General features: G+C 43.4%; 1 protein-coding gene across 12 annotated transcripts in view; it reads right to left on the minus strand.

Moving 5' to 3' along the window:
- Positions 1–25417, minus strand: part of SH3KBP1 (SH3 domain containing kinase binding protein 1) — a 336102-nt gene that overhangs the window by 118781 nt on the left and 191904 nt on the right. For 7 of the 12 annotated variants that reach the window (XM_045472249.1, XM_045472243.1, XM_045472246.1 and 4 more), the window contains 2 exons: positions 21586–21660; positions 17819–18024 (listed from right to left, as the gene is read on the minus strand). The exons of 1 other annotated variant lie outside the window; for it this stretch is intronic. In XM_045472249.1, coding sequence (XP_045328205.1) covers positions 17819–18024; positions 21586–21660 — 281 coding nt within the window. Of the gene's footprint in view, positions 1–5901; positions 6026–17818; positions 18025–21585; positions 21661–25417 lie in introns of those variants that run through there. 4 more of the 12 variants (XM_045472250.1, XM_045472247.1, XM_045472254.1 and 1 more) reach the window with 3 other exon arrangements.

The following is a 25417-nucleotide window of genomic DNA, read 5'->3' on the forward strand; positions in this document are numbered from 1 at the left end:
CTCTGAGATCATGACCTGAGCCAAACTCAAGAGTCAGATGCTTAACAACCGAGGCACGCAGGCGCCCTTAACCACTTCCTTAAGAGTCTAGAAAAGGTACCCAAGAACTTTCGGAAAAGCTGCTTCTAGTAGAGAAAATGAGAGGCCCAACTAAGAAATCAAAATAAAAAGAACAGACTGAACAGATGCTACCAAAACAAATGGAGCAAAACATATTAAAATCACTGGTGGGTGAAAATGCTTAGCAAGTGAAAGAAGAAAAAAGAAAACGAGGCAGTAAATTCATCTTTACCACTCCTAACTTCCTCAACTTAAATGAGCAAAACAGAAATACAGCTTGGAAAGGACAGAGACCCCAAAGATCCGCCTTTAGTTGTTGCCAATTCTATTCCTAAAAGTTCAAGCATCAGTGTAATTGAGGCGAGACTCCTGAGTCACAGGTCATTCTTGAAACGGCTTAATGATGGCCTTTGGATGAAGAAGTGACTTTTAAGGCGATCCTGGCATACTATACATTTTACAGCCTAGGTTTAGAAAGAGAGAAATCTCTATCAGAGGTGTAAGTAGGGTTCCTGTGTTCATGCTTCCATTTGCTTCTAGAGCACTTATGGGTATACATAAATCGGATCTGGACTCCACCATTAAGAGCTTGCATTGAGAAGAAGGCTGTCATTTTGTCCTTTTTACATGGCCTCTGATGCCACAGAAAAGTACAAAACAGGTAGCTGACTGAACGATCTCTGTGATCTAAATTCTTTAAATGTAAGAAAAGACACACCATTGTGCAAACTAAGCTGAGCAGCTTGTTTTAAAATTGCCAGTTTTGGGGCGCCTGGGTGGCTCGGTCGGTTAAGCATCTGACTTCGGCTCAGGTCATGATCTCGCAATTCGGGAGTTCGGGCCCCACATCGGGCTCTGTGCTGACAGCTCAGAGCCTGGAGGCTGCCTCGGATTCTGTGTCTCCCTCTCTCTCTGCCCCTCTGCCCCTCGAACTCTGTGTCTCTTCTCTCTCTCAAAAATAAATAAACATTAAAAAAAATTCTTTTTGGGGCGCCTGGGTGGCGCAGTCGGTTAAGCGTCCGACTTCAGCCAGGTCACGATCTCGCGGTCCGGGAGTTCGAGCCCCGCGTCAGGCTCTGGGCTGATGGCTCAGAGCCTGGAGCCTGTTTCCGATTCTGTGTCTCCCTCTCTCTCTGCCCCTACCCCGTTCATGCTCTGTCTCTCTCTGTCCCAAAAATAAATAAACATTGAAAAAAAAAATTAAAAAAAAAAAATTCTTTTTATAGAGCATTAAATGTAATCCGTCCCACTGAAATTCAGTCACCTAGACTATCATTTTATAGGTAAGGAGAATATCAGCGAGAAAAAGTACATGTGCGTGATCTTTTAAGGGCCACACAGAAAAATTTAAAACCTCAGCTTTCGGGAACGAAAAGCATCTGCAAACTTCAGGATTATAGATATTATGAAATAGTAATTGATGTAAGTAAAGAACAAAAGAGAGCCACAACGAAAAACTAGTAGATACTGCAGCCCACCCCACTGAAGAATGTCAACCGAATCAAATGAAAGCTTCAGCAAATGCGCAAAAGGCAGGACTTTCATTTCCTATCTCCAAGGAATTCTGGCACAGAAGGTGAGGAGAGGAAAAATCAATCATAAAACTGGCTTTCCCTGCTATGTAGGATAAATTAGGTACTATCATTTACAATTACCAATCGCACAAAAAAAGAGATTCACCTTTTCTCAGAAAAACTATTTTTTTTTTTTTGTTTTTGTTTTTTTTTTTTTTTCAACGTTTATTTTTTTTTTTTTTGGGACAGAGAGAGACAGAGCATGAACGGGGGAGGGGCAGAGAGAGAGGGAGACACAGAATCGGAAACAGGATCCAGGCTCTGAGCCATCAGCCCAGAGCCTGACGCGGGGCTCGAACTCACGGACCGCGAGATCGTGACCTGGCTGAAGTCGGACGCTTAACCGACTGCGCCACCCAGGCGCCCCCAGAAAAACTATTTTGAATCCACTCTCCATAAACCTTCGGGCGGGGTGAGAGAGGCAGCAGTCCTGGTCACCATGAAACCCCTGAGGGCAAGCCACCACCCAGGCCACCTGCTCATCTTTTCTTCAGGGTCTGAGTGAACAGGGGGACCCTCAAGCCATCGGCAATCTCTTGGGACTGAGTAACTCATCTGCTAGCTCATCCTAGACTCAGACAGAAGACTTCTCAGACAGAAGACTTCTTCCTCAACTCATCGTTCTAAGATAAGAATAGTACCCTTTCCCCTTAGCGGTAGGCAACACGAACACACATTAAACACTAACTCTAATAGCGATGAGATACCACTTCACACCCGTGAGGATGGCTTTTACAAAAGAAGCAAGCCAGCAAACAAACAGAAAATGCCAAGGGGCGAGGATGTGGAGAAAACAGAACCCGCATGCACGGCTGGTGGGAACGCAAAATGGCTCAGCTGCTGTGCAGAACAGTATGGCAGTTTCACAAAAAATTAAAGATAGAATTACATATGATCCAGTAATTCCCCTTCTGGGAATATACCCAAAAGAACTGAGAGCAAGGCCTCAAACAGGTATCAGTAGGCCAACGCTCATTTTAGTATTATTCACTGCAGCCAAAAGGTGGAAAGTACCTAAATGCCTATCAATGAAGGAATGGATACACAAACTGTGATAGAGCCATAAAATGGAATATGGATTAGCCTTAGAAAGGAAGAAAATTCTGGGGCGCCGGGGTGGCTCGGTTGGTTGAGCATCCAACTCTTCATTTCTGCTAAGGTCATTGATTCCAGGGTGGTGGAATTGAGTCCCACATCAGGCTCCATGCTGACCATGGATGCTTCTTGAGATTCTCTGTCTCTCTCTGTCTCTCTCCCTCTCCCCCACTCGTGAATGCTCTCACTCTCTCTAAAATAAAAAACTCTTTAAATTTTAAAGAAGGAAGGAAATTCTGGCACCTATTACAACATAGATGAACCTTGAAGATATTATGCTAGGTAAAATAAGCCAGACACAAAAGGATGAATATTGTATGACTTCACTTATAAGAGGTAGCCAGCCTAGTCAAATTTATAGAGACAGAAAGTAGAATGGTAGTTGCTAGAAGAAGGGGGAAAATGAGAAGTTAGAAGGACCGCGTTTCATTTTGGGAAAGTGAAAAAGTTCTGGAGGTGGACGGAGATGATGATTGTACAATGATGTGAATGTATTTAATGCCACTGAAAGTACACTTCATGATGAATACAATGGTATTATGTGTATGTTACCATAATTTAAAAACTTCCATATTTCTTTTTTTTTATTTTTTTTTATTTTTTTTTCAATGTTTATTTATTTTTGGGACAGAGAGAGACAGAGCATGAACGGGAGAGGGGCAGAGAGAGAGGGAGACACAGAATCGGAAACAGGCTCCAGGCTCTGAGCCATCAGCCCAGAGCCCGACGCGGGGCTCGAACTCACGGACCGCGAGATCGTGACCTGGCTGAAGTCAGACGCTTAACCGACTGCGCCACCCAGGCGCCCCAAAACTTCCACATTTCTATAGAAGTACATAGAGAGCCTTCATGGGGATTTCCACTGGGAAGTAAAGCTGAGTGCGTGAAACTGAGAAAGGTCTTAGCTTTTGTTCTGTTGGAATTTTTTACCATGTACTTGAGTTATTTTCATCATGAATAAAACCGAACAGAATTAAATCAGCCTTTACCCTGGAAATTCCTCTCTTAAAAATTCAGCCTAAAATAACAACCAGGGAAGGCACCATCATGCATAGGTAGGGATGCTGTTTCTAATGTTAAAAATGTAGAAGCAATGTAACTAGTTATTATGTGAGGACTGGTTCAATAAATGCTGGCACATCTCTACAATGGGTGACCATGCACAGGTCTGAAAGAAAACGGGGCCTGTAACATGTTAAGTTCTAAAAGCAGGTGACATTTATGACCTCATTAGTGTCTGAAGAAGAGTGACATATAGATACTACATGCACATTTCTGTTCGGATAAAAGCCTGGAAGGTTCCAAATAAAATGATTGTTCCTGGATAACAGGATTAAGGGCAATTTCTATTTATTCATATTCTTTAACTGTGAAAATTTTGAACGTTTATTTGAGAGAGCATGAATTGGGGAGGGGCAGAGAGAGAAGGAGGGAGAGAGAGAAAGAATCCCAAGCAGGCTCTGCGCTATCGGTGCAGACCTGATGCGGGGCTCGATCTCACAAACTGTGAGATCAGGACCTGAGCTGAAATCAAGAGTTGGACGTTTAACTGACTGAGCCACCCAGGTGCCCCAAGTTTTTATCATAATAATTATTGCAAAGAACTCCTGTAAGATCAGAGAGTAACAGGGCTATTTCCATTTTGAGAAGCAAACAAGCAAGGGGTTCAGGGAAGACTCAATAATGCAATGAGTAATTTAGAAGTCACAAAACCTTTAAGGGTACCAGGGGCTACCTGTGCCCTCTCCAGGCCCTAGCCTGAGGGAGCCAGAGAGGCTCCTGAGGGAGCCAGGGCCAATGCTGAGCCTTTCCCATATTTCACATCTTACAATCAACCTACTTCCACTCATCTCTCAGAAGAGTCAGCAGCTGAATTTTCCATATAAATATCTAATTCTGAGGTCTACTTTTCAGAACTCCCAACAATGATATGTGGCGATAATAATAAAATAATCAGCAAATTTAAGATAACTTTCAGCAAGCAAATTCTCTCAATCCGTTGCAGATGAATATATTTTTTATTTTAGCCAACCGCGGCCTGTGTTCATGTCCTTCTAGACAAGCAACAGACGCCATTAACAAACTTTTCAAGAAGTTTTCCTACTCTTACAGTAATGTTAAAACAATGTGTTTTCTTTTGTCACAAACTTTTTGTGCAGTTTTGAAAATATTATAAGTTAAAGCCAACAGAAAAAGACATAAAGAGACATACATATTTTACAGATATCATCAACTCTCCCCTTTAAAATGTTTTTCAACAAGAGACAGGAATATGGAAGACATATGACGCATTGTAAGCCTTTCTTATCCTGTGGTTTATTTAGGGAATTGTATTTTGCGTTTGGAAAATGACAGACTTCTGCTTTTAGGTAGACAAGTATGAACAACTCACAGCAAGACACAAGACCACCTATCACTAAGCAAACTTTTAGGAAGTCAGATAATTTAGTGTCTTTATTTTACTGTGCATATGAGCAAATGAACATAAATAATCAGTACTACGAAAGTAGCCAAATATCTTTACCTCTCTCTCTCTCTCTCTCTCTCTCTTTATATATATATATAAAACAGTTCACCAGGACCCAGAAGTCACTACTCACAGCTTCTCCATTCACCAGGAAAACTCCTGATGTCCATGCCACCCAAGAGTGAAATGGCTCGCAGCTAGCTCACTCTGCGTGGACATACTCTTCTCTCCTAAGTTAACCTGAAGAGCAAGCTGGATTTGTTTACTGCACAAACATCTGTAATTGCTAAACATCTCAGTGACATGGTGTAACAGTTACTGCTTGTGCAAACTGCCCATGTAAATTACTCTCTGCATCGTGCGCACATGAAAACCCAAGACACAGAGAAACCGAAAACATCTGTAAAAATTAATGGCCGAATTGACCAAAGGGCTGGGGCCGGGGGGGGGGGGGGGGACGGGGGCGGGGGGACTAAAACAGCTAAATAGTTCCAGTGCAACATTTGGCTTTAGAAAAGACTCCTGCACGTTATACGTTCTGCCTTAACATATCCACAGCCTCCCCTCTGAGGGGGATCCTTGCCGGCATACACTTCACTGTAACCCACCAGGGCAAACCCATTATAAGTCTTGTTAGAAAACAGCGCAGACAAGATGCAAGATTAAGGGGCCTTATTACATCTCTAAAAGCAAAGAAAGAAATACCTCTTCTCCCATCATGCAGTCAGCCTCCTTTCTTCAGTTTGAAAAGGTCCCAGAACTACCCTGGAGCACTCCCACTTCCTTCCAACAGCCAAAGGCACAGAGCCTGAAGGACCCAGCCTACCCCTGAGTCATACTTGGGACCAAATGAGCAATGGAGAGAACAAAGCTCGCATTTGTTTACGGTTCAGGAAGCCAGGGCCGATTCATGGCTTGGGTGGCTTTGCGAGAAGTCCTCCTCCCTCGCCTGCGTTGCTGCAGGAATGTAGCTGTCTCCCGGGGACCCACAGGTGTGACCATTCAGACAAGGAACACACTGAAAGAGTGTTTATTTGGTAGGACCTGGCGGCCACTTCTGTTTAAAACGTCAGAGAGAAAATAAAAAGCCCACTATCTTTCAACAGATAATCTGCTGGGGAGTGACAGAGGTCCAGAAGATGGTTTCTATATGAAATGCCCATTGTAAAAATACCTGTGTTTTAAAGAAATAAAAATTAGTGGTGATACACAAAAATGAGTCATTTAAAAAAAGAAAAAAAAATGGAGACGAAAAAACAGTCGTGGCTTTATAGAAACATTCACCCTAGGAAAATGCCAGCAAAACCGTTGCCAGCCGTGCCAATTGGCAGTACAGTCGCAGATGGTAATAAAATGTTTAAATAGCAATCTTGTTTTTTCCCCCAAATGAGATACCACTTGAATCACCACTTGCAATGGATTTGGAGCCCACTGGTTAAGAGTTCAAAGCTCCCGAGCCAGAGTGTCTGAGATCAAAATCCCAGCTGGGCTACTTCCCAGTTATATGATTTTGAGCAACTCATTTAACCTCCATTCACCTCAGTTTCCTTATCTATAAAATGGGGATAAAAGATTAAATAAGGAATAGATGTGGAGTGCTTAAAAAAGTACTCGGTACTTTTTTAGCTGGTAAAAAACCATCCTATTAGCCACTATCACAAATCCAGGACAACTTCACAGGTCAGGTGCCGAGTCAACAGCATCCTGACCTTACTGCAGTCCCCATATACTTAGACTCTGACGGCCCGTTTCGCTTCTTAATTGCGGTTCATTCTTAAATTGTTTACTTGCCCTCATTGAAAAACCACTTATTCACTATCTAGTAACCGCCTGCAGCGTAGGGGGCTTTGAATGAGACACCATCTCAGGGCTCAAGAAATGTGCAATCTGCTTGGGTAAATAAGACATAGGTCTGTTTATACACCACACATACACACACAAAACACAAATATGGGAGATGTCGGTAGGCTGCAAACGGCGGGGGGTGCAGGCAGTACAGAATTAACATTTGGAATTTAGAGGGCAGATAAGAAATCACCTTACCCAAACCTAATTAAGATGGAGAGAATGGACAAATTGCCCACACAGAAGAATTCCCACTAATTTATGACGATACTTGTCCCTAAAGGAGGTGAGCGGAACCCCCCACTTCTCAACTGTGTGGGGTGCATAGTGACTTGTTTCTAAAGAGGCGAATCTAGGAAAGGGGAAAAAAACAGAACAACTTGACAGTGAAGAAACCTCATCAACAGGACCCCAGTCAGGTGACCAAAGTCAACACCAACAGTGCGAAGTCATGCTGATAGGATGTGCCCTTGATACGATGTGATGAGAATGGCACTTCACCACCGTGGTCTTCCTCCCCCCAAATCCACCGCTTGGGTCTAAGCGTGAGAAAAAAATCAGACAATTGCTAATTTAAAGACACTCTTTTTTTGGCTAATGTTTATTTTTGAGAGAGAGAGAGAGAGAGAGAGAGAGAGAGACAAAGCACGGGCGGGGGAGGAACAGAGAGAGAGGGAGACAGAATCCACAACAGGATCCAGGGTCTGAGCTGTCAGCACAGAGCTCGATGTGGGGCTCGAGCTCACAGACCGGGAGATCATGACCTGAGCCAAAGTCGGACGCCTAACCGACTGAGCCACCCAGGCGCCCCTAATTTAAGGACATTCTGCAAAACTTCTCAAAATTGCCACCATTATCAAAAACATGGCAAGCCTGAGCAACTGTCAGGGCCAAGAGGAGCCTAAGGAGATGTAATGTAACGGGGTGTCCTCGGTGGGACCCTGGAACAGAGAAAGGACATCAGGTAAAACCTAAGGAAATCTGAAAAAAGGATGGACCTCAGTTAATAGTCATGTATCAGTATTGGTTCACTAATTGTGACAAACTTACCATATTAATGTGAGATGTCAACAAGAGAGGAATCTGGGTGTGGGGTAGGTGGGAGCTCTCTCTATTATCTTTACAACTTTTCGATAAATCTACAACTATTCTAAAAGTTAAACTTTATGAAAAACGAATTAGGAAGATGAGCTTCCTGCATGACTATGTATACCTAAATAAATGTGTATCTGTGATTTATAGAGATACATGATTATACTCGTGAATATCTGTACATAAATGTCTTCAACAATGCCTCCGAGGCTTCATTTATTATTATCTCTGTATCCTTAGCCTATCTCTTAACAGAAATAGCTGAATGCTGAGCCCTGGCCTTTCGCTTTCCACAATACACAAAACAGTTTTCTTTGAAAGGAAACTTGGCTCTTCTATCAGTTCTGCTGCCAACCCAGGCTACAGCGGCCTAACTCTAAGAGTGTGGATGAGGTGGGCCCATCTGCCCCTTTCCAAGAGCTACTAGAAGCTCCTGGTGCCTGGCCAATTAGTCATCAACCGCCGAGCCCCGGGGCTGGCACCTCTCCCAGCTACCTCCTCCCCATCTCCAGTCCGCACTGCTCGGCACCTCCCCAGTTATCTCTCAAGTGGCACTCTGATCACGCCACGCCCCAACGGAACTCCCCCACCGACCGGCCAGCTCACCCAGAAGAAGTACAGCTCGCGTGGAGCTGCTGGCAGAGCCTGAGGGGAAGAGCCCACCTCCCCTCCAACCCCCTACGTCCTCCTCCACCGCCGCTACCACATCCCCTGTACTCCAGCCAAATCCAGCCCTTCTGCATAACCATGCTCTCTCCTTGTCCATGCACACGGCGCCAGGACCGTGAAACCCCATTTATCTTTTAATACTTTGCTGAAATACCACTTTGCTTAAAAAGATCTCTCCGATACCCCATCCCTTCCTTCTGGACCTCCAGCAGAAGTAGTAGCTCCTTCCCCTGTTCTCTCTGATGCTTTGGACATACCTCTGCTAGTCCTTTTCCCCTGCATCATAATGACTTTTGTCCATATCTACTTTTTCGCACGTACACGTACTCCAAAGCACTGAATGAGAGGCCTGTACGTGGCAGTTGATGCAAGGCGTGATGCAGCGGAGGAGGTGTTAACTCCATTCCAATTAACTACACCAGATCCACCTCACCCCAAATGAATATCCTGCCGGTAAAAAAATCTGCATGTATCATGCTAATACGGAATCCAGACGTGCCTCCTAGCCGATTCCTTTACAAATGGATTGCCACTCCTGAGCTCATTTACCTAGCAATTTCTAGAGCTGCCACTGCTGATCCATAAAAGGCATTCAATAAAGCTTCAGTAAGTGAATGAATGAGTCAATTAATAAACAAATGAAAGAATGAGCCTGTAGCCAGACCACAAGCAGAATGAGTCTTCCTTCATAATTTCAACTGGGTCAGGACAAACCATTATATTCATGTATCCAGTCCACAAATATTTACTGAGGGCCAAGTATAGTTTAACAATGATTTTCAAGGAATCATAAATATGTTGGTGACTAACACAAGCAAGGTCCAAAATCATGGCTCCGCCTGCCTGCCTGCCTGCCTGCCTTCTTTCCTTCCTTCTTTCCTTCCTTCTTTCCTTCCTTCCTTCCTTCCTTCCTTCCTTCCTTCCTTCCTTCCTTCCGTACTTACTTTCTAATGGCTAATATTTAAGGTTTGGTGATGTCAAACAAACAGCTATCCAGATATAGTGAAATTCAATTCTACTTGTCTGAGTTTGAAATTTTCCATAGTAAAAACTTAAAGAAATGATCCTGGAGGCTGCACTGCTATTTACAGGCATCCCTTCTGTTCTAATAACCAGAAGGGCAGCAGTAATAACTACGAACGTTAATCAAGTGATGATTAAATGCCAGGCACTTTTTCTACCCATTTTTTTGTGTTACTTAATCCTCACGACAACCATATGGAGCACATCCTGTTGGTATTCTAATTTTACAGATGAGGAATCTAAAGCAGTGAGTGCTTAAGTAATCTGTCCCAGGAAGAGTCAGAGTTGGAATGTGAACCCAGAAAATCCCGCCTGCATGCTTAATAACCACTGCATGCCTAAAAACACAAATGTAATGCCTTCTGGGAATGTGATTCTTGGTGATGATCTGGCTGTAATCGAACATTTCTTAGAAAATACTACTATGCTGCATGTTTTAGAAAGTGTATGTCAAGCACATATGAAACAGTAAACAACACCAAACATGTCAAAAAGTAATCCGGTAATACTGTTTCTGGTTCCCTTTCCCTACCAACACCCCCCCCCCTTACTTCTAAATAAGGAAACCTAAGAGAGACACACTGGGGAAAGATAATACATAAAACGAAGTCCGAAAATCCCAGACCATTCACCCAGGCAAATAGTGGGCACCTTAACGCCATCTACTCATTAAAAATCATGGATTTTCCAACCACTCAAGAGACGTCACATAATCTTATCTTTCAGCCAAAATGAGAGCCATCCAATACTTTAAGGCTCAGATAATCACAACAAGGGTTTGAAACCCAGTTGTGTTTCATTAATCAAAGAAGGTATCGTTAGCTTCTGGAGATCCCCAGAGCTTAGTTCTAGTCTTCAAATGATTAGAGACATAAATCTCTCATTTTTAAGGAACTAAGATCATCACTTTAGATGTTTACATGTTTTAATTTTACTTAAGCATACAGCTTGATGAATTTTTGCTAAATGGATAAAAAGACTGCCTATGTACAAAAAGAGTAAAATTTCTCTTACTGCAATTTGGCTGATTAAAAAAAATGATTAGTAGCTCATTTATATACAATTTTAATTCTCACTCTGTTACAAGTGAAAGTTACAACGTTGATATCATAAAGGCATGAATTTGGGTGACAAATGAGATCCAAGATGATTAGAGCTGAAAAGAGACTGTCACAAACACAATGTCGGGTTGTGGGATACAGTAGCAAATGTAGAAAGAACACAGGATCATTGCAAGAGAGAGATATCAGAAGTCACGAATGGCCATCAGCTAAGACAGACCGTGGAAGAAGAGCTTCTTGGAGAATTTCTTTGTAGGGAATCCAGTAAACAACCAATGTAAAGAGCCTGGGCATGGAATGAGCTGGCACCAAAAAGCCAAGATTATTCTACATAAAGGCATATCAGGTTAGGTCCTGGGGACTCCCTTGAGTATCGGTAATTTACCCACCTATGTGTAATACCTGCCATTCCTTAAGTGTTTAGGCAGATGTGATCACCTGAATGACTCATGAAAAGGGAAGGAGTTTAGAAAAAGACTGGGGCCAGGCTGGGGTCACAAGGAAGCAGCCTGATGAGGAAATTCCCTCTTGGGTCCACAGGTGGAGGACAGAAGGTACCAGTCATATTCATGAGAATAAGGGTCTGTCTGGGATACCTTCTTGCTGACAGTTTTCCAACCCAATATCCAGGCTGATGACTTCCAAACCTACATCTACAGTTCTCTCGTGATCACCACTTATTTATCCAACAGCTGGATGCCTCCACCTGATGGTCCCACAAGTACCTCAAAAATCCTCTCTCCTCCCCAAATATCTTTCTTCTCTAGTGGACTCTAGCCAAGGAATGATACTACCGTCCACCCGGTTGCTTAAGCCAGTTGCCCAAGACATCGTTTTCAAGTCTTCCCTTTCCTTTATCCTCCACATACTATCAAATTTCTTCATTCTACCTTCAAAGTATTTCCCCAAACCATCCATGACAACACTTCAAAGCTGTTAGAAAAACTATTTCCCTTATCTTGATGTTTCCTGTCATGTAAAATGGAGCCCAAATGGACACTTGATGGACACAACTAGACACTCCTAGAACTCCCTGCTCCCTTATTCACTTTCTCAGGGGAAAAGGAAATGACTTCTCTGATAGGTAAATTTCAGAAAAATTAATTGGGCGCATTCAGCTCAACTCTTCTCTTTCCTCCTCTTTGAAGTTGGCCTCTGCTCTTCCCCAAGGGGCAGGCCCTTCTATCTCACATGGGTCTGGCTTTAGTTCAGTGTTGCTGATACTGGGTGGGTGGGTCTGTCTAATTCTGGGGATCAGCTGGCAGGCCCATTTGGCTCTCACCTTCATCTATGTCCTTCAACTTTGCCTTCATCAATAACAACACTGCTATATAACATAGGTAGAGAAAGGTGCACAAATCTTAAGTGTACAGCTTTGAGGAATTTTCACAAAATGAAATAAGATCTATATCAATAGAGAAATATACCATATTCATGGATTGGGAAGGTATCAATTCTCCCCCAAAAGTATATACAGAGTCAACGCAATCTTAATCAAAGTTCCGAAAAGGGTTTTGTTTTTTTGGTGTTTTGTTTTGTTTTGTTTTGTTTTGTTTTGTTTTGTTTTTGGTGGTAGTGGTGGTGGGGTGAAAGACAAGGTAACTCTAAAATTTATATGAAAATACAAGGTGTCAAGAATAGTCCAGAAAACCTCGAAGAAGATGAACAAAGATTGAGGACTTATACTCCCAGATATCAAGAATGACTCTAGGGGCGCCTGGGTGGCGCAGTCGGTTAAGCGTCCGACTTCAGCCAGGTCACGATCTCGCGGTCTGTGAGTTCGAGCCCCGCGTCGGGCTCTGGGCTGATGGCTCAGAGCCTGGAGCCTGTTTCCGATTCTGTGTCTCCCTCTCTCTCTGCCCCTCCCCTGTTCATGCTCTGTCTCTCTCTGTCCCAAAAATAAATAAACGTTGGAAAAAAAAAATTAAAAAAAAAAAAAAAAAAAGAATGACTCTACAGCTACAGTAATTGAAGTAGTATAGAATGAGTGCAGGGACAAATATAGACCAACAGAACACAGAGTTCAGAGATGAACTAAAATATACACAGACACTTCAATTATGACAAAGGTGATAATGGCTGTGCAGTGCAGAAAGGACAATCTTTTCAATAAACACTGCTGGATGAAAGGGATACCCATACTGAAAAAGGAGCAAAAATATTATGTTGATTCTCCATCCACTGACTCATCTTATTCATTAACTGGTTTAGAACCTAGATGGGGGCGGGGGGTTATTGAGAGAGTCAAAATAAGTTTCTGTTAACCTCTTTTCTGAATTTTAGTTACCCTATCTTCTGTAATCCACTCCTCCCATTGCAAATTGGAATACTTTCTCTAAATCACCTACCCAATCATGTCACTCTCCTGCTGAAAATAGCTCCCTATTGATGCTCCTCATTGCCTTTAAGATCACGTCTAAACTACTTAACAAGTCACCAGGCCCTTCCTGACCTGGGCCCTGTTCCTTTTTATTTTCATCTCTCCCCACTTCCTGCTGAAGCCTCAACATGTGTTCCGTGCTATCTCAATTTCCCTTTCAGGCATTAATACATGTTGTTCTTCTCACCTTAACAACTCTATACTCTTTGGCTTCATGAATGTCAACGGGACGCCATGGTTCTCAGCCTAAACATCACTTCCTGTAAGCCTATAGACATCACGTCCTATAGGAAGTCTAAACATCATTTCCTGTATGAAGGAGGTACACTTGTACATGAACACTCACTCTCCAGCCTCCCTCACAACTCACCACTTCCGGCCATGCACCTTGCTCTCAACCTGTGGCATTCGCCACACCTGTATTGTTGTTGCTTGTTTATTTTTCTGCAGCTCCGCGAGGGCAGTGACCTGGTCCTGTTACCCCAGTGCTGAACATATAGTGAGTACTCAATAAATACTAGTTGAAACGAGTTACATTTATAATTTCAAAGTATTTTCTGTTATATAACATTTTGTAAAGTCCTAAGAGGTAGGATAGGTGTACAGAGTATTTCCATTTTACATATGGCCCAGTTGAGGTTAAGTGATTTTGTCAGGGTCAATCGGCTAGGACAATGGTACCATGCTCTTCTAATCTTCTGATATTTAACTTGGTTCATCTTTGGCCACACCGTATTTTCCATTATTTTAATACAACACATACTTACCTCTGAGCTTAGTTTAAATGTTACATATTTTCCCCAAGGTTCTTCTTTTTTTCTTTAACTTCCTATCAAGGGAAATTTACAACATATATAAAAATAGACTATAGGCTACTGACCCACCATGTATTCACCACCCAGTTTCAACAATTATCAACTCATGACCAGTCTCGTTTCCTTTGTGCCCTACCCACTCTTCCATCTTCCAAATTGCTGGAAGCAAAATCTCAGACATTAAGTAACTTCATCTGTAAATATTTCAGTTAAATGGTGCATGAAACAAATCATTCACAGGCATATCCAACCGGTAGTATCGAAAGGACTCAGAAACGGGGTCCTTCCTTATAGCTCGATCAATTGAGAAGCGAGAGTACTATTTCCCTATTGTTGGGGTGGGGAATGTTACGTAATACCTCTCCTGCTGTATAATTATCAGCCTTTGGTCACTCTGGTTAGGCTGATATGGATTAGAGCATAGCTAAAATAAGCACAAAATTTTCTAGCAACTGAGAAAAGTGGATCTCAAAACTTCACAACCTGAAGGGACAATATAATATACTTGCAGTTGTTAAAAATTACAAAATTCCTTTTTTCCTTCATCCAACTTATCAAACCAGCCATCTAAGAAAGCCAAATGCCCCAGCCCATGTGGAAGACCCACTTGGATCTCACCTAACAAATGCTGTCACATGAGATTCAGTCTGTGCTTCTGCAAAATCAAAATAGTGAGCTCAATTCTCCAAGGAAACTTCCTTCCTCAAATATAAATCTTGGACACAAAACCATCTCAAAAGTGACGAGAACCAGGCTGCGCACTAGTAAAACATTATTGCACTCACCAGCCCTCGTGCCGGGTTGTGCAATAAAATAATGGATCCATAAATCTATGCAGCTATCCATAGTGCCAACGACAGTGGGTGGAGATAGTTTTGAGTCCTTTTAGATGCTGTAAAAAATTGTCCACAGCCAGTAAAGCAAGCTGGGAAGTTTATGTTTTCCCCAGGGGCTCCGCAATGAGAAGCAGGTTGAGACTGCTGCCAGCACATGGTTTCCTTCTGCAAACAAATCATGAATCAAGATGCATACACATGCACACACATATATATATTACTCTGATGATGTTAACATGTCATGTCACCAAGGCCAATACAATAAATCTCTGCTTCACAAAACCACAGTGAACCAAAAAACCACCATACTTTCAACTATATACCTATTACCTAATCCCACCCAGTCCCGTCATATTATAGAGGTCTGTAATCTCCAGAGTGCCACGTTAATACAGTTTTAATATTATTCATGCACCTATTACTTACTGAACACACCTAACCTACCAGGTGCCACACGGTGTTCTAAACACATAGCATATATTGGTGAACAAAGTAAATAATAAACATAATAAAAAATAAATCCCATGTTAGAAAGGGCTGCATGCTGTGGAAAACAAAAAAATGCAGCCCAAGTAAGCAGGGTGAGCTAAGGGGACGGTTCTCGGGACGAGTGGGCCAGGGCACGGCTCATTGAAAAGGTGAAGTCCGAGCAAAGCAGCCGGGGAAGAGGCATGCAGGCAAGCGAGCGGGTGGATACAGGGTGTCTAGCCACGAGAAACCACTGCGGTAAAGGTCCCCAAGGGGGAAAGCGTTTGGTATGCTTAAAGAAAAGCAAGGGGCCAGGACAGAGGGAGCGAGGGGAGAAGGCGAGGGAGAAAGTCCGAGTGGTAACAGAGTCGAGTCACTTCAGCCTGGGGGCCCTGGGGAGGCCTTTCACTTTGGTTCTCTGGGGAGCCTCTCCAGGGGTGCAAGCAGAGGAGTGGCACGATCAGACTTGGGATTTCAAAGGATCACCCTCACGTCACTGTTGAGACTAGACTGTAGGGGAAGGGGAGAAGCAGAAAGCCCTATTAGGAGGCCACTGGGTGATGATGAGAGAGCAGGGGTGCCACGGAGGCGATGAGGTGATGAGTCGTGGTGGGTGCTCAACATTCACAGGAGGCAGAGCTGATGGAGTCTCCTGATGGATCGGACGTGGGTTATGAGAGAAGGAAGGAAGTCAGGGATAACCCTAAGGCTTTCATTCCGAACCTGTAGGAGGGGAAGTAGGACGCCCTTCCCCGAGACGGGGAAGGCTGTGGGCAGAGTGGTTTGAGGCGGATGATGAGGAGTTCAGGGTTGGACGAGCTGGTAAGAATTTAAGGTCTTCACGTGGAGATGTGCAATTCGGCAGCTGGGCATGTGGCCCTGGGGTCCAGAGGAAAAGTGTGCTGAGGTACAAACTTGGGATTATTATCTGTGATGCCGATACTGCTACTGCTAATGGCCCAATTTACTACTGTGGTCAGAACAAATATTCATAGCATTAATAAAAGTCACACACACACACACACACACACACACACACACACACTGTCCTTCTACACAGAGGAGAATAAGACCACGAATCACAAAGCAAACAACAGGCATTAAGTGTTTGCTGACCGAGTCAACGGTCATGTTCATTTCAACCACTGGAGTAAAATGAAGAAAAGCTACATCCATCGTTTCTTCCCAAGATGGGGACTTGCTCTTTTGTAAATACTTACAGGAGCCTGAGGTGATCATGTGAAAGAGAAATGAGCTCGCGAGCTGGTATAGCATCTAGACAGTTTTCAGATCTTGAGACGCATCGTATATTGCTTACTGAAAGAAACAAGGCTGGCTCCGATAAGCTGCAGTGAAAGAAGTGCACATGGAACAGTCTTTCATGTCTAAATCTTTCTGCCTTGTTTCATCCTCAAGAGAACTAAGTGTCCAAAAGTTTCCTTTCCAGATTGTTTCTAATGCATGACACCGGGCAAGGTTGCTGGGGGCAAGAGGTGGGTGGAAGTTCCACAGCTGTGGAAGATGATGGCAACTTTGAAAAATTCATTTCACCCGAAAAATGGAAACCATTTTAAAGCCACTGATAAACCTGCATTAGAGATGCTGCCAATGTCCCATCCCCCAAGCCTACTGGCACGAACATCAAAGCAAAAGATTCAGCACTAAATCGAATTCACCAACATTCCTTAAGCACAGCACGAGTGTAGCTTATTACGATCTGGAAAATTCCACAGAATTGATCAAATTCTAAGTAAAGCTATGGTGCTCGGAAGCGTACCACAGTAGACATCACTGACAGCCACAAGTGCGAGGGCTCTGGGTGTGTTGCTGTGGCAACCGTGTACTCGGCAGCAGGACGCCGCCTGCCTCTCGCCAACCCAGAACCAGAGGTGGAAGAAAACAGCCAGCTTCCTGATGGTAACCATCCAGGGAGTCTCAGCACGGCCCGTCTCCATCATACACACACGCAGGAGGCTTCCTTTCGGCAGTCTGAAATCATTCCCACCTAACTCCTAGAGGAAAAGCGCACAACCCTTTCCTCTACCGCAGAACCAGTCAACCAACACTCGCAGGCACAAGGCACTGGAGACGAGGACGAGGCGAAGCGAAAGATGAGCCGGGTCCAGGCATGAGGGCCTTTTCGGGGGCGGGGAGCAGGGAACCGAGAAGTGTAGGTCCATTTGAAAAGTCATACAGAGACACATTCCATTGAGAGATCAGTAAGAAAAGAAGCCAGAAACTGGAGCGTGAGCCCTTCCAGGAAAGCAGTTCCCACACGGAGGGAGCACCTCAAAGGGGAGAAGGCGAACAGCCCGCACGTGAGGACGCCGACACCCCCAAAAGAGGCGTAAGGAGTCTCAGATGCCAAGCCCTACAACGGGCTTTTGGGTACTCTGCACTATGTTGAAATAAAGCAAAAACCGTCGAACATACCTTCTCCACCGGTAGAAAGTCATTCTCTACTTCAATCGACCTTGGTCTTAGTTTTATTGGTTTGTCTTTGAATATATCTCCAAAGCCCACTCCCTTAACTTTCTTCGGCTGGATTGCTGCGGTTGCGACTGTCCCGTTGGCACCTTCGGATTTGGTACTGCTCGAGTCACCCCCATCACTCTCGGAGCCTGTGGTTTCCCTTAAACCTGTCAAGAGTGGGGACGGGGAGAGAAAGAGCTCAGAAATCAGCCATAGCTGTGAAGCACCTCACAGCCAGCCAGGAGCCACCTCTGAAAGTGTTTCTGGGCACAGGATAACCTGCACTGGGACTTTTCATTTAGCGTGTCGAATACGTTGCATTTGGGTGGCTCTGAGTTTTGTTCGATCTCCCCACCCCCAGCCTTTAATTTTAAGAAGTGAATCAAAATTCTTTTAAAAAAATCTACTTTCAAAGCAGATCTCTTTGGAAGCGTGATATTTCACCTCTCTTCAGCCGGAACCTGATTCTAATACAAATTTGTTTTGCCACAGCCTGTGCAATAACAACCCTCCCCACCCTGTCCTCGCCTCCCCACCCAGTCAGTACCACATACTGTACCTCCAATCTCTATGACTCATGGCAATTAGCAATTAGCAATGAAAGTAACATTTCCTGAAGGGAAACTGTAAAGCTAAAAGCCATTTAAACAAATTAGCAATTAAAGAAACCACACAAAATTATGACTGCCAAAGAATTAAATCTCTTTGGATGGTTTCACAAGGAATAAATGCACGCAGGCATGATTCTCTAGGAAAGCATTAAACCAAACTTGACATTGAGACGCTTTCACTGGCGAGATGACTGTGTTCGTTAAAGAGGGAAAGGAAGCTGCCCTCCCGGAGGCCAGAAGCCCCCAAGCCTACTTCTCTTCTTCCCTCCTTTAATACCACCATCTTCCCAAAGCTGAATCCCTTTCTAAAGAAGGACGTTGGGGACACGACACCCTTCCTTTGACCTCTTGCGGCAAGTGTTGGAAGTCATCAAATAGTTATCAGCAAGACAACATGAACACTTACCTCCCAGATTCTTTTTTCCCCAGGCTCTGCCCACAATCATGCTCCTAAAAGGAAGAGCCTATTTGTTTCCTACTTAATTTCTGAGTGTACATTCTTACATTGAAAGTCAGTACACCAGTCATGCCATCAAAGGGCGGGATTCAAAGGATATTTTATGGAATACTAGTCTGCCATTCAATTGGTCTCTAAAACCTCTAGCTGTGGAGAATAGTTCCTGAACATTGACTACATGTGCCCTGATGACAACAATGCCCTTGATGAAAGCACATCATCAAACTTTGTTCCGCATTAACCGATCGTGCGTTATCTTTCTGTAGGGAAGGTGGCCTCCTAGTATGTAAGAACAAGACACCGAATAATTGCTCACATAAAGTGTTAAAAAATGTCGAAGTCATTCAAACAAATAAGTCTCAGTGCAGGAAGAAACTGTTAAATGAAAACAGATAAAATATAGAAAGGTCATTATAAATTGCTAACAAGTTTCAAAATCAAATCCTTAAAATTAAAACAATGGCTGTGTTTGTTGCTGCTGCTGTTTTTAATAAAATGATTACTTATAAGCCAAAAAGGAAGGCGGGGGGGAGGAGGACGATCCTTGGTGTACATTTGAATTAACTCAAGAATAGCATCTGTGAGCAAAAGCGGAGGGCAGGGCGCTGAGAAGCAGCCTACAGCAGTGGGGTCAGCCACAATTTCTAGGACCAGAGCTGAGTGTGCAAACATGGACAACCCCTCTGGATTAGCTACCCGTTCATGTGTTTATCTGTTCATTGTTTTTGGAAATATCCCTGCTGGAGATACAATTTTGGAGTCTAAATATTGTGTCATTCCCCCTTTAACATGTTCTCATTTTGCCGTATGGATTCTTTCTATGTGATAAATGGCTTGTATATTCCTTTCTGGGTTGGAAGGAACCATTTGAGGGTGGAATAAAGAAACAGTTAGTGGCAAGAAACCATCACCATCCTGCCCTCCCCACCAGCAGCACCAGCAGCACCAGCAGCAGAGCAAATGGTTTAGGGCAAGGCTGTGTGAGTTCTTCAGAGATCGGAATCTGAAGGAGTCTTCTATCATTCCTCATGAGGTAGAACCATAATATCTGCGACCGCTGCCGTTTGGATTTCCCTGAGCTTCTGGTTTCATGGATTTGCTGCCTCCCGGGCTCATCTTAATGACTTTATATTAATCACGGTGAGAAATGCTCTTCGAGTAACACAGGGAGAGGTGGCGCGGTCACTGAACCACGTAAGTATGGACCAGGAAGGAAACACACGGCAGATTTGTCTTCCAGACATTCTGGCAGCCTGCTTCTGTCACTTTTAAGGAGGTAAATTACATAGCTGAATATCTGGGTTGATGAAATAACTCAGAATCTAGCTCCTTCCCTTTGGAGGGAAAGAAAGGTGACTTTTCGTTTTTATGTCAGTTTGGTGCCGTATCTTTTACCTACTGGTGCTCATCACACACGCTATCCCGTGAAGTATGCCAGATTCATGCTCAGAATGCCAGGCGACACCCACAGGCAGGACAGCCCAGAGTGTGGGCTGGGGGCCAGGGACAGTTCACGAAGGGGTCGTTGCTGTTGCACAGTGAGATCAGCACAGGCACTGCGCATGTTCAGAAACGCTTATAGCAGAGTGCACCAGTATGCCTTCAGACACGTGGCCAGTGGGCTCGTCTGGGTGACCAGGGAATAGACCAATCCTGGTCAAACACCCGTGGTGAGGTGCAGATGGCACATGGCATGCACAGTAAAGTCATGTTTGCCAAGACCAGGTATCTGTCCCCGGGGGGATGGAAATAAAAATAGCTTCACCACAGACAGTCTGAGAAGCACGGTTCTGGCACTCACATGCGAACCTTCTCTTGCATCACTGGTGTATACGTAGGTACGTGCGCGTATGTGTACAGACACACCCTATGTATTTTCTTTGCCATGTGGCGGGCCAGATGACTTAATAAATTACACTTTCATGTAATTTACCTTAATATTCATGCACGGATCAGTTCAGACCTGTGAGTCATTTTTGTTTAAATTTAAAACGCACATGTACAGTGCTGTTCAGTGGCAGGAACTGTTCTAAAGGCTTCACGAAATTGACTCGTTAATCTCATTCACCTCCTTCCCCTCAACTTTTGGCAGCTTTATTTCACAACACAAAAGGCTATACGTTGGTCCTGCCAAAGGAAGTCTGTCGTGTGGTGACTGGCTGTGAGCAAGGCGGAACACCACTTCTGGCATGGACCGTCATGCCAAATTCTCATTTCTTTGAACAACACAATGAAGAAATGGTTTATTGGTTTCCAATGGCCCACTCAGGAAAAGCAGTAACCACGAGAGGATGACAGCTCCAGGGGAAGCCATCTTACACCGGCTCAGAGGCCCAGAGATACTGGTACAAGTATGTATGCCATGACAAATGCTACTGGTCTCTTCTCTGCACGCATGGTTCATGCACGCATGTTACACACATGGCAGAGGCACAAAGCAAACAAGAAAGCGCCAGGGCTGGTGATGAGAATGCTCCTGTAGCACACACCAAGGAGACAGCACTTATTCAGGCAGATAAGTCCATGTCCTTGGATCAGAAATTCACACGGACACTTGGCAGAAGCATGAGCAGCTCAGGAAAGTGCGGCCGCGTCAAGAACCACGACTACCCGGATCTTAACTTTACAATTGCTTCCTGCTGTTCATTAAGGTCACTCACTGTAATAGCGTCTGTGGCCCTCCGTCTTGCCCGGTGCAGCTCGGTACAGAATTGTCCCTTCAAAGGTAGTCTTTCCTGACAGTGAATGAGAGAAGAGAAGGGGAGAGAAAAACAAGAGGGGGGAAGGGGGAGCAAATGATGGCAAAAGAAGGAAGAGGGAGAGTCTTTAACTGAACTTGCTTTCAGTGAATCCGCTGTAAGAGTTTTATCGGCAAATTAATTAGAGACCATTAGGCAGAATTTACTCAATTTTACAGAATGAGCCCAAAGTCCCCACGCCATGAGCACCCGGAATCGGGGCTTGCCTCTGCAAATGACTGGCATGGAGATGATGCCCAATTTAAACTGGAAGCCATTTCCACATTTTAACGCAAGAACAGGAAAACCTCAATTAACCAGAGGAAATCCAATTCATCATATTCCTTAACGAACTCAGCTGTACAATGCAAACTCCTCTTTGGAGAGTATGGCCCACACATAATACAAATTTAGGCCCATTGTCTTTTATCTTCTACCCCTAGAGCCCTGTATGATACAAACTGATATCCGTGACCCCAAGATTCTAAAAAAAAAAAAGCACAGAGTTCTCTTTAAAGATTTTATGCTTAGTACCTTTCAGCAAGAAAAGGTACTAAAGTGCTAGAGGAGGGTTTTCAACCAAAGATGTTTAGAACCAATCGTGGCCTCCATGTAGACGTTAGGGGTTTTCTGCTTAGCACTGAGAACACCAGAAAACCCTATTTTTCTTGGAACACCTTGATTGACCTTTTACCATATCAGTCATGAGACTGTACTGAAGCATGAGGACGTAGGACTCACTCGCTGTCAAATGTCAAATTATCTCTTTTTCGTTGTTGTTACGAGTAAAGGTTACCGATAGCATAGGACTAGACACACAGCTAAAGCCCAAATCTCTCTGGAATCATGAATAAGTACAGAAAATACACACACACACACACACTGCCCTAGTTTGAGTGTATATACACACACACACATACACACATACACACACACCTTCCAGAGAATACCATCGGCAGATGAAATGGTTTGCTAAAGGCAAACTCAATTAATATATGCATCACTTTAAATTATCCAACGAACAGGTTCTCTTATGGCTTACAAGCTAAATATCCAACTGGAGCCCAGTCATACAGCTCACTCATAATCAGCCTGAAGGAGGGAAAGGCAGGCTATGTTTACAGAGAGAGGAACTGAGAGGGAGGGAGCGACTTGTCTCACTTCTTAGAACATTCTTTAGGAAAATGGAAAACCCCAATAAGGAACCACCAAGACAGCTTCTGGGCCGCGTCGCCCCTGATACATGAAGAGAGCTGTGAGTGATCAGATCAGCGACTGAAATGCCCTCGGGTATGTCCCATTTCCGTGTCCTACAGGCATGGTGGGACACCGTTGCCCTGAAATCTGCCCTTTATGACAAATATGCTCCGTCCAATTAAAGCACAAATTTAGATGTTCACAATCACTGGCTGCATAAGAACCATCCAAAGAAACAATCAAGTGTTTCAAAGGTTCTTGTTAGATTTGCAGTTCTTGAGGACTCTGATGACAAAAGAGTGGAGCAAGTAACAGCCGTTGCTTTCTTTGGGCAAATTTTTACTCCCCTTTGGTCATTAAGGTGACATTACTCCTAAGGAATGTAGATGTTTTGCAATCAAGGCCCTCCCAAAATGAACAGCAAGGGTCCTCTCGGCGTCAGAAAAAGTAAACGTAAGAAGAAGAAATCAGTATTTTGATAAAGTCCCTCCAAATATAACAGAACCTCCCTGCGTTCTTTCCTAGGACCAAGTCTGAGGATCACTGAGGGACACCACAGCTCTGATGTCTCCGAACGGCCAAGTGTTGGTGCAAAACCCCTGTATGCTGTATGCCTGGGCTGGGACTGAGTGAGGACATACTTGTTCTAGCTGAAGAGCAAAAGAGGGACACCTGGGCGGCTCAGCTGGTTGAGCATCTGACTCTTGATTTCGGTTCAGGTCATGATCCCAGGATCGTGGGATCAAGCCCCACGTCAGGCTCCTTGCTAAGCATAGAGCCTGCTTGGGATTCTCTCTCTCTCTCTCTCTCTCTCTCTCTCTCTCTCTCTCTCTCAAATAAAAAATAATAATAATAAAATAAAGAGCAAAAGAGATGGGCAATTGGAAGAAAGTTCATGAATATAAGTGCTGTTTACTCTACTGGGAGAAATCCTCTAGCATCACTATTAAATATCAATACTTAAATATTTTGCAGAAAACGCTGCAAAAAGGAAGAATTTTAGAATTTCAACACAAAATCATATGCTTATCGTAGCATTTAATTTTGCCTGAAACTGTTCCGTCAACTTGTTAATTGCCCTTCACTGCTAACAGAAGATCATACACAAAACAAATACCATCTAATATTAAAAAGAACAGAAAATACAAAACAAAAAAGAACAATCTGTTTCTTACAACTAATGAAATACGATATTCGTGTATCATGAAAGTGGTGTGCCCGAAGTTTTAAAAGGCTGTCTCCATCTTTGTCTTAGCTTCACAAGTCACTAAAGCATCAGAATCTAACATTCCCAATTAAGGAATTAGGAAAACAACAAAGTCAGTTCAAACTGAAATCTCATGGCTGTTAATGGTTATAGAATGGAAATGCAGACTTTCTCCCTCTGAAAATTATGGAAAATAATTGAAAATGTTTCTGTAGCTAAACAATGTCTCTTTAAAGAAAATTAACAGGAATACTTTTTAGTTTTACAACAATTACTTTAGAATCTGAGAAATTCAGTAATATTAAAAAAGATGTTAAAAACAAGAAAATACATGTTTATGCCTTAAATATGAAGCAAAATTTGTCTGAAAATGAGATCGGACAATAGTAAGATCTGGATTTGCCCCTCAGCCCAAATAAGTCTTATGGATTCAGGATATTCTCTGATTACAATTTAATAGATCAATAGAATTTCTGACTAGCTACATCTTACATTATTTAGTGAATACTAGCACATGCAAAGCAGAAAATGAAAAGGTAATTAATCCTGATCCGTGATAAGAAGAAGAAATAAGCTAAACTCCACTACAATTTGAAATTTGTCAGACGCTCTGTGAAAGGGGAAACTGCAGGCCAGAATAAAGGCAATACCAAAGTGTGTGTGGAAAGCCTGCATGTGACTGCGGCCGTGTCACTCATAAGCCATGCCACACCCAGGACTTTGTTTCACTAGACTTCAGTGTTCTTATCTGACACCAGGCCAGAAGATGGCTAAATTCCTTTCCATCCCTGACATAAGATCCTGCCTGCACTATTATTACAACTACTGGGATGTTTTATTTTGTAAAAACCTAATTTACTCAAATTTTTTTCTCCGTTGGTCTGCTACATGGGAGCCCACTTCATTCTTTTAAAACGTTCCTTGTTGGTGTCACTTTGCAAGCCCTAACAGATCCGGGTGATAATCATCAGTGGCTGCTAACATTCAAAAAGAAAGACAGCCAGACCTTATGAGCCTCCATATAGATGACCCATCACCATCTATGAAGTTTGGGGGAAAAAATGTTTTATATCAATTATCAACTTATAGGAACACAGAGTCAATGATATAGCAGGGGTGAAATCGGCAAAGACTTACAGTGGGAAGTTAATGGACAAAGGACATCAGTTCAGTAAAAAATTACAAGGAAAAAAGGAGAGATGGAGAGGAATCTATAGGTTTAGAAAGACTTGAAACATAATCTGATTATAATCAGACACAAATTACAATGCATGTACCTCCTTCGCATGCACATTCAAACTAACAAATTGCACTAAAAATAAAAGATCCTGAGGGGAAGCGGACACTGAC

This window comes from Leopardus geoffroyi, chromosome X (genome assembly GCF_018350155.1).
Source record: "Leopardus geoffroyi isolate Oge1 chromosome X, O.geoffroyi_Oge1_pat1.0, whole genome shotgun sequence".
Lineage (NCBI taxonomy): Eukaryota > Metazoa > Chordata > Mammalia > Carnivora > Felidae > Leopardus > Leopardus geoffroyi.